Here is a 9,622-nt window from a genome sequence, read left to right as displayed (position 1 = left end):
TGCTAATTAACTTGTTTTCATCCCTTTTCTTTTTGATTAATCTTAACAGTATTTCAGCTCCAAGTTTATAAACCATTGAGGCTCACTTTTACATGTTCAGTGAGAAAGCTACCAGCCACCAGAATGTATTCATTTGTAGTTACTTTGAAAATTTAGCAATGTTATGAAGATGTAGGACATATAGCACTGTGAGTGATTAATTTAAAGAAAAAAAATGTCTGAAGTTGAAATAAATTGTTTACTTTACTGGCTAGCAGTAAGTTTAATATTCAAGGGGGGCATATTTTTTTTATGTCAGGATTAGTGAGAACCCTCTGTCTTTCCAGAGCTTTGACTTCTATGGACCGCTCTGATTTAATGTAAAAATGAAGCATACAATAAACTTCATCCTTAAGCCAGTTATTGAGTGCCGGTGAGTGATGGTTTTCATTTTTGTTTACAATACCCAACCTGAAAATGTTCATGCCCTATTGTAATACTGTTTTCAAGACTGTAAAGTTGCTGCTACTTCAAACTCACAACATGTCCAATTCTCACCACGCAGTTCATATTTGATTTTCACAACCTGGCAACCATAAGAATCTCCTTCCCATATTAAATGCCTGCATTTGTAAATCGTTTAGTGAAGTTACTTTTTTTTTTAAAAAAAAAGTATTTTCAGAGAAGAAAAGCTAGTGGAACATCCCTCATCATAAAAACCCTTCATGCTTTATTAATCCAAACTAAACACACAAAGTGTTCTCCCATCACTGCAGCAACAGAAACTCTACCAGGAGACTATCCAAGTCTGATCCATCATGTTAAACACGAAAGGTATGCAAGCTTCTGTTAGACGGGGCAAAATAAATCTCCACAATCTTGTCAGATTAAAACATAATGCGTCAGATATGATTAAAATATTTTATGTAGCTCTTGATGCTTTATTTCAACTGCTCAGAATGTTGATATTACAGAGTCAGAGAAAAGTTTACGTTCTAACAAATCCTAGACTTCTTGTGACCCGAAAAGCATTTATCAAGACCAAAGAATATTTTAATAAATCTAAATAAAACCACTACTAAATGTCTTTAAATCAGGATGATAGTCAGAACTGAGGCTTGGATATTATTGAAGTGGAGAACTAACTACAGGACGCCCCCTTGTGGTTGAAGATTGACTTAATCCAATCACAAGAGGGATAAAGATTTCACTGCCAAATTCACAAAAGTATGAAGCCGTTTTTATTTGTCTGGAGCATTTCACAGTGCTGACAAAAAGCAAAGCAAAAAAAATTAAAAAGTAAAATAAAAATTGACCAAAGCATACAGATTTATAAACACTGATAGGCTTTTTATCCCTCTATAAATTCAACAAAACAAGGATTTCTTTCTCTTCTTTTTATGACAAGACAGTAAGAAAAGGATATATTCAACTATTTCTTTAGCTCCCTAAGAAACAAAGAGATCTTTCAAGGTTTTTAAATAAAAGCGTAACATCCATATCTCCATTCACACCACCAGCTATCAACATTTTACATAATTTACCCTGCACTTTGTGATCTAAACGCTTAACATGCAACCATACAGAGTGATATGTCAATATTTTACTTAAGGCATCTGAACGTCTCCCAATAGGCTCGTAAAACAACACAAACCTGCTGCAGCTAACATAAATTAGAGCTTAAGGTAAACATGTCGGAATGTTTAATGTCTTGGGGTAAAGAAACCCACATAGCAAAAAAAAGGGAAAAAAAGAAGAGAAAAAGGCAGTCTCCTACAAGTCGACAGGTTTTGTAGCAGACAGAAGTTGGTTATGGTTGAGAGGGTTTCTTGGAGAACCTCTGTAATGGCTCATGTTCTCTGCTGCAACCTGCTGCATAATGATTGGTTTCTGGGCAGCTGATGGATCAGACTCCACTTTGGGTTTTGGTTGAACTTTGTTGGTCATGTCACCCAAGGCACCGGGCTTGAGTTTTCGGGGCAAGGTGCTGAGTCTTTTTGGTGGGACAGGAGGGGCTTTCTTTGCGGGAGCCGTACTGTTGGAGCGCTCTACTTGTGGCCGGAGCTGTGGATGAGGCGAGAGACCGCTCTCTAGACTCACAGCCTTTGTCACATGGCCAGCCTGGTTAGCAGTGAGTTCTGGGATTTTATTGGGCTTCCTGCTCTCTCCCGTCAAAGAGTTGATCCTACGTACAGTCAGTCGCACAGGGGTACGCTGGAACTTCATGGGAGATTTTATTTGCTTGTTCGTTGAGCTTGAAGGAGAGTAAAGGGTGAGCTTGTTGAAGTGTTGAATGTGATCTAGAACCCGACGCTTTTGGGTCTGCCGGCCATCTGGTGAGAGAGCTGGCTGGTGTTTGACTTTAGCTCCACTCTCTGGGGAAATGTTCACCCCCTCATGTGACTTGCTTCCTAAAGTTTCAGTTTTGTTTGGCATATTGGGTTCATCATCGAGTTCAACACCCGGCTTGTAGGGAGTGGATTGGAGCCCAGAAAAGACAGCCAGTGAGAAATGAGCAGGACTCTGCATGTCCAAAGCATCAATAAGCCTGCTGCAGTTCATCTGCTGTGGAACTCTCTCAACTGACCCCAACATGGAATTGCTACAGCGACCAAAGGAAGAAGATAAACCTTTTTTGACTACTGGACTACAGTGTGGACTAGACTCAAACACACAACTATCAATATGCAAAGGAGTGAGCGCTTCAAAATTAAATTGACCAAAAGTAACCTTTTGTTCATCAGCCTGAGCTTGTGGGCAAAAGGTATTAATTTCAAAGGCTGAGGTTGGAGTACCAGGAACATTTGCTGATAATTTAATCCCACTTTCTCCAACTGAGCTGCAGAAGCCCTGTTTGGAAGCCCGGAGGTCACTCTCCGGCTCTCTGGCGTCACTCTGGATATTTACAGCTGGATCATTTTGTCTCAGCGGTTCAGAGACGAAGCGCATGCTTTCCAGGCTCTCTGAGCTAGAAGCACAGCACAGCTTCTTGGGAAGAATGTTTGCCGGTGACAGCTTGGAAGCAACGATCGCTGGCTCAGACAAGTAGCTGCCCTTGAGGGCAGTGGTCAATGGAGTGTCTGTGAAAGACCCTCTGTCCAAAGCTTGTGTTCCCACAGGAGTTTCCACAATCCATGAGGCCTGGTGGGCACTCGAATCACACTGGGGGGTCAGCAAGTTATCTTCTGACTTGCTGATGTATTTTGAGCCTGAAAAATAGAAGTAGAATTAATAGAATGTTACATTTAATGGACATTTTTAACAATACATTGCATGCTTTCTGGTACTTACTCTTGGATTCAGTTTTTCTGTCCAGATTTGATGGGGTAAAGTCCATCTCCTTGTTGAAAATGAAACCGCTGGTGCTCTCCTGAGTGGCAAGACGCAAGCCAATGGACCCAGACCCCTTCATCAGCACCACAAAGGAGAAATGAAAGATGAAAGAGCCTTCAAAGAGGGTTAAGCTAAAAGCTAGTGTTTTGTTAAAGAGACCCAAAAGAGGCTACCAAAGTTAAACATAATGTTAGAAAATAGCAGGTTTTAGGGTTAGTTCTTCAGAGGAAGACAGAAATCACAGACATCTGTATTGATTTGATTGGCTTTTTATTATTGTATGGTTCTTAATATACACAAAACTTTGCAACAATAGAATTGCACATAATATACAGCTCACCTAGAAAACCCAAGCAATTTTGAGTAATTTTTTCCCAACTCCGTTTCAAAACTCCCAGCAATATTTTTATTTACCGTAAGTCACATTTGTCCGTTGCATAAGTTCATAATGGTGAGCAGATTCATTCCAAGGAATGCCAGGTAACGAAAGGAAACCAGACACAAAGTAAAAAGTACGCACTGTTATTTTGTTGATATCAAAACCACAAATCTGAAGAACTAAACAATAGTGAGGAGAACGTGAAAAGAGGAAAACGAATATGAAGCAGCATCAATAAAGTCATTCACCCACTGTGAATGTTATAGAAGATGATTCATATACTTTTTTCTGCAAGTTACTCTTCAGAACATTTTAATAAGGTGCTAGCTGTAAACCGCAGTGCAGAGAATATGTGAAACAATTTTACAGCAATTTCACTGAGGGTGTAAAATTTTATTTTTTAAAAATAGGTAAGTGCAGGACACAGGGTGTGGCTGTTTCATGTAACTGGTCAAAATTTTTCAATAAAATTTGTAAATGCTAGAGTTCTAGTGGGGCGCCACACTTACAGAGTCTTTGTTGCTCCTCCCCAGATTGAAACGCAGGCGCAGAGATTTGAGTGGAGCTTCTTTTTTGGTGACTTTAGGAGAAAAGCAGCCAGCTCTTCCAGATTCAACCCTGAGAGGGAAACAGATTTAAACATCTGTGAGGAACATAAATTGGCCAGCTTAAATACAGAAACAAGAAAAATAGATTAGATCCATTTCCTGTTTACCCACTGCAGTTAAATGTAATTGATAAGGTTATTACATATAATTTCACAGAAATTTATATGATCTGCTTATCAAAAGAAATATATGCAAGATATTCAACAAGAACAACAAAAAAAAACAGCGGTAATGAACTTACAGACATAGAGAGAGAAATAGTTGCGGTAGGATAAATGGTAAAAGACAATTTGGATTTGATTTGTAAAATCTGTAAACTCAAGCTGGATGATTTAGGGTTATTTTCTTATTCAGTAGTACATGCACATTAGAGAGTTCAGCTGTAACAAAAAAAAAACCCAAAACAGACCTATAACCACTGCTACATCCAGACACATGTTTCCTACACAGGGAGAGATTAAACATCAGGGGGATGTTAGTTTTTTAGTCATTTATTAATAAATATATATATGGCACAGTTTGAACACAAGTGCACTGAGCTCAGCCTTGGTGTGTTTTTTTTCCTATTTTCCCCAGTAGAGGAAGTGGGGGGGACGTACTGGGAAAAAAACCAACTACAAACTACTTGTAATCAGTGCAAGTTGGTAAAAGCATAATAATGAATCCATTTCAAAATAAAGATGCAGACAAAGGAAACAGTTTTGTGACCTACCTGTTGACAATATGCCTGTGGCTAAATCGTTTACTCTTCCTTATTGTAGAGGTAGATGGTTGCCTTTTCGACCTCCCTGTCGACGAGAAGGTATTTTGGGAAGAATCCAGAACTCCTGAAGCACTGCAGGCTGGAAAGCATACAAGAAACATTTAATCTCAACTATAACTGACAGGTGCAGCAAAAGAGTTGAACAAGCTTTCAACAGTACCTGAACCAGGAGTGGAGGTCCCGTTGAACAAAGAGCTGGGGAGAAGTTCAAACCCAAGAGTCTTTTTGACAGATCTACGCTTCTTGTTTGAAAATCCGAATGAGTTACGAGGTTCCAGTGGAAGTTTTCTCTTTGAGGATGGTGTTGCTATCACAGGAGTTGTAGAAGAAAACACTGGAAAATAATGGAAAAACTTAAGATAAAGATGTCTTCAAATAAGAAGTTGCTGCAATAATAAAAAACAATAAATTATTTTGAACCAAAGCGAAGATGACCAGCCAGCAGACAATTGTAGGTGATTATATGCAAATATCACGAGCAGGCAAAAAATGCAAAGCCAGCAAGCCAGGCAATTCCAAAATCTTCAGATGATAGGTGCTACAGAAGGTGATTTGAAAAAGATTTTTGTGAGAAAAAAAAAACAAAGCATCATATTTCATGAAGGAAAAAACAAAACATTAATTCCACTTTCAAGAAGACAAAGGCTGCAATCTGATTTGCACAGGAGATAGATTATTTCAGCATCTCATGCTTTCTGTTGCAAATCTTATCTCGTGTGACAACTGTACCTACCAAGACCTTCGGTCTGGCTGATATTTGTGGGAGTTCTATTAGTTTTTATCTTATTCAGTGCACCACAGACCATATCTGAAACATGAGACAAACCCAGCCAAATAAACAGGATTTTCTTAGGAAAACACTGGCAGCTTTACACAATATGTTCTATATTAACAGTTCTTCTGACTCAGATCTCCAGAGTTTTCAGCCCATTTTAAGGTAATTTATAAAGCATACATATGAATTTATGAATTAAAGACATTAATTGATGCCTGGATGGACAAATGAATGAAGAAACAGGTGGACAGATAAGGAATGAAAATGAACGGATAGTTGAGCAGACACCAGAACTGTGGACAGGGACAATCGGACGCATACATACATGGATTGAGAAACAAATGGACAGGCAGCAAATGAAAGCATAGACAAATGGGCGGACAAAAGGATGAACAGATGTATAGAAAAACAAGAGGATGGACAGATGGACAAAAGAACTGAGGGACAAACAGGAGGACAGATAGTTGACAGACAAAAAGATAAACTGAAAGATAAATGGATGGATTCATAGAACTTTTAGATGTTGGGATATGGACTAAAGTCTGCAAATAAAATATATTTTTTAGATCCATTTCCTTTCTATCATAATAATGCAGACCCAGAAAATATAAAAATCAAATATAATTTTCCAGAATTTTCTAGACAAGATAAGAATCCTATTAACACCCAATTATGGTCAACTAGAGTTTAAAGCTACATTTCAGTTGTTGGTTTTCCCTGAGTATTTCAAGTTCTCATTTAAAGATGCCCATAATACAACTTTAACTAAGAGTTTTACCTCCAAAGCTGCGTCTGTTTTTCTTCTTCATCCCTGAGTTTAAGTTCACTTCTTCTAGTTCTTCCTGAGAGGGCGATCGAGCCCCTGGCTCACAACCCATCATGGCAGGAACTTTCTCTTGAAGAAACTGAGGTAGGACACCTGAAGTACACAAGTTAAGTATTTAATATGAGAAAACAAATTCTACAGCTAAGAGAGGAAGTTCAGGCATAGTGTCTCAAGTCATACCGAAGTTTTGGGCATTCTCTATAAAGCAGTGCACAATGGCTGCCTGTAATTTAAGGCGCTTCTCCGTGTTGGCGTTCATCTTCTCTGTTCCGTCTCCAGAGTGAAGGAGGTTTGGGGCCAGAATCACAGATAAGTTACCGCTATCCATTTTATTCTCTGCACTTCTACAATCCGAAAAGAAAATAGAATACATTTCTGAATGTCCTTTTCTTCTAAAAATATCTGCATCAAGACACATAACTTCCACTGAAGATGAGAGGAAAACTGTATAAACAAACTTCAGCTATAAGTAGTTACAATACCTCTGGGATACACTGTGAAGGAAGTCGAAAAAGTGACGCAGTACACAAATGTTTTTGTCTGGTATCACACAAGACAGCAGCATGGTGGCAGAGGTTCTCTCCTCCGCAGAGGGCAGCTGCTGGACCTTGAGAAAGGCATCCTGCAGCTCTGTGGGCAGAATGGGCTCTGGGAGCTCCCTGAAGAACTGCTTCACCAAACCTGCGACATCACAGGGACGAGCTGTTGGCAGACACTCTTCTCCTGCATCGAGTTTAGCCTGGAGAAACAAACATATTTTTGTTGTGAAATGCAGTTCCCAAAGAATTTGCAAAAGAAAACAAGGCCAGCCATGGCTAACACTCACCCTGAGTTCTTTCAGGCGTACAACAGAACCCGATTTTCTGAACAGACCTTCTGTTTCAACATGTGCAAGCAGTTTCATGCAAGCATCAACCAGAAAGCTGCAAAGATGGTGAACATTTTTTTGTAAAATACTTGCATAACAGCAAGTTCCAACATGCAAAAAGCAAGTAGAATTCAAATATAATTAGTGAGCTTTCTTACCTTGGCACACGTCCACATTCCATATTGTAGCAAGGCAAGCTGTCCAGCGGTACACCAAAAACTTTTTGCTTTGGAAATTATTAAAAGACATAATAATAATTATTATTTATCCAGTTCTTAGATTTAAATAAAAAATGGTTTCATCAACATTAATACATAGCTTCAGACAAATTAGAAACTCTGGCAACTTCTTTGCTGTCTGATTAGAAAGACTTTGGAAAAGTATGACTGAAAATATTTGCAATTTCCACTTCCCAAATGCCTGACCAGCTTGTGATTCTTACCATAGTTAATAATTCAGTCCTCAACAGCTTTCTGATTAAACTACTGACTGCTTGAAATAGTCAAAGCAGCTTTTGCCTATTTGTATTATAAAATGCTGAACAAAATGCTGAAATGTCACGATCCTCACTTCTTTTTTAAGCTGCTGATTCTGCATCTTAGGGACATTTTGTAAATTTTAACAGGCGTTGCAAAAGTGTTGCAACCCTGAAAGTCAGTTTCGAAAAAGTAGGTCATGTGGTAATGACTATTCCGTTTTTATAAATGTGTATCCGAATTTTCAATTTGAAAATCCGTGTCGGGTTGTTGCTAAATTTAGATTTATATTGCTGGCTACTGTGCAAATAATCAGAGGCAGAGCCACACAAAGAATCAACAGTGACTGACGTAAGAAAACATTTGCTTGTCTCAACTGCAAACAAAGGAATAATGAAAGCTGATGGTGGAGTTTTGTTCATTCTTGATCTAAAGTTACCATAATTGTTTTATCAAGTGGGAAAAATCTACAGCTACTGCAAGCACAAGACAAATATGGTAATGTTGATTAAATGTCTTTAAACTTACCAAATGGGTGGCTGTTAACTTGCAGCTGGTTGCTTTGTTTTTGTTCCAGTTCTTTATCTTTATTCCATAAACGGTGCGAAGGTGCTGAACAGCCGCTAAACGCATCACATTTTTCTCCATGACGTTCATGTTTTAAAGTAATTCCTTCGAAGAATTGCACTATTAATGATCTCTGATACTATTCCCTTTCACCACCATTAATGAACAAGGTACACGGGAAACAGTCCTGCCTAAAACCCAGCTCTTTCTAATTCTATCACTTTTCTCAAATCTCTAAATCATTTTCTCGAGGCACCTATTAATACTACTAACGGTCTTACAGTTCAACGAGACAAAAGCGTCACTGTCCAGGTATCACGACAGTGAATTATACATAGTAAGCAGCCTCTCTCGTGTATACGTTGCGGTCATCAAGTTAGCAAGCAAACGTTAGCTACACAGCTTAGCAGTCATGTTAGTTTGTAAACAAACGAAAAAACGAAAGAGTTTCTCGTTTCCATCCGACCTCAAGTTGTCCACTATGTTTTCTCAATCAATAAGCGAAGTACATTCCACTTATTTAGGCCTTCCACAAGTTTACTGCATGATGCTATCGTCCTCTCAACAATCGGTTGTGAAGCTGGCTACCTATTTCCGGAGTACTTTCAAACAGCGGCGCTCCCTGTGCTCTATTTTCTGATTGGACGGACACGATTCGAATAACATTTGCCTCGGGGTGTGTGTTTTATTACCCAGCGTCTCCCGGCCTGGGCGGTGCACGAGGACAGTTCTGCTAGAGCAGTTACTCCGGTTTACTGTGTAACTCAAACAAGGTACAATTTTTACACGGAACTAAAATTTGTTGATCAAAATATCCATCAAGACCTGGATTTCAATGCCTTACTAGCTTGTTTTTACATGTACGTACCCACATTAAAGAGCTTAGGTCAAATGATAAGCGTGAACAAACCATAATCACCTTTGAAACACTTTCCCAAAACTGAATGTTATATATTTTGTTGTTATACATATTTCTGTTTTCTATTAATAAACCAATAACAAAATAATACAAAATGATAAATGATCCAGGAACTGACATAGAAAATTG

General features: G+C 38.7%; 1 protein-coding gene across 3 annotated transcripts; it reads right to left on the bottom strand.

Annotated features, from left to right (window-relative positions):
* Positions 1-1,197: 1,197 nt before the first annotated feature.
* On the bottom strand, positions 1,198-9,198 carry arhgap11a (Rho GTPase activating protein 11A). Of its 3 annotated transcripts, none has more exons than XM_032547386.1 (12): positions 8,536-9,198; positions 7,690-7,757; positions 7,490-7,586; positions 7,146-7,402; positions 6,844-7,007; positions 6,616-6,756; positions 5,796-5,870; positions 5,223-5,396; positions 5,012-5,141; positions 4,201-4,309; positions 3,271-3,385; positions 1,198-3,188 (listed from the first exon to the last, which is right to left on the bottom strand). In XM_032547386.1, exons 1-12 carry the CDS (start codon positions 8,662-8,664, stop codon positions 1,753-1,755), a joined length of 2,895 nt encoding a protein of 964 aa, XP_032403277.1. In that variant the 5' UTR covers positions 8,665-9,198; the 3' UTR covers positions 1,198-1,752. The 3 variants fall into 3 exon arrangements, with proteins under 3 accessions (XP_032403277.1, XP_032403278.1, XP_032403279.1); XM_032547387.1 differs by having other exon boundaries at positions 3,271-3,349; XM_032547388.1 differs by lacking the exon at positions 5,796-5,870 and having other exon boundaries at positions 8,536-9,197.
* Between the last annotated feature and the right edge of the window lie 424 nt (positions 9,199-9,622).

The sequence above is a fragment of the Xiphophorus hellerii genome, chromosome 19 (assembly GCF_003331165.1).
Source record: "Xiphophorus hellerii strain 12219 chromosome 19, Xiphophorus_hellerii-4.1, whole genome shotgun sequence".
NCBI lineage: Eukaryota > Metazoa > Chordata > Actinopteri > Cyprinodontiformes > Poeciliidae > Xiphophorus > Xiphophorus hellerii.
The sequence above is the reverse complement of the archived record's forward strand: the minus strand, read 5'-3'. Positions and strand labels throughout refer to the sequence as shown.

What these genes read in the sequence shown, in the direction of transcription:
- arhgap11a (XM_032547386.1), bottom strand. Translation starts at nt 8,664, where the DNA reads ATGAACGTCATGGAGAAAAATGTGATGCGTTTAGCGGCTGTTCAGCAC. An exon ending in TACGCCTGAAAGAACTCAGG is followed by an intron (nt 7,403 to 7,489) that starts GTGAGTGTTAGC and finishes TTGTTTCTCCAG; the next exon opens with GCTAAACTCGATGCAGGAGA. An exon ending in CAGAAAAACTGAATCCAAGA is followed by an intron (nt 3,189 to 3,270) that starts GTAAGTACCAGA and finishes TCTATTTTTCAG; the next exon opens with GCTCAAAATACATCAGCAAG.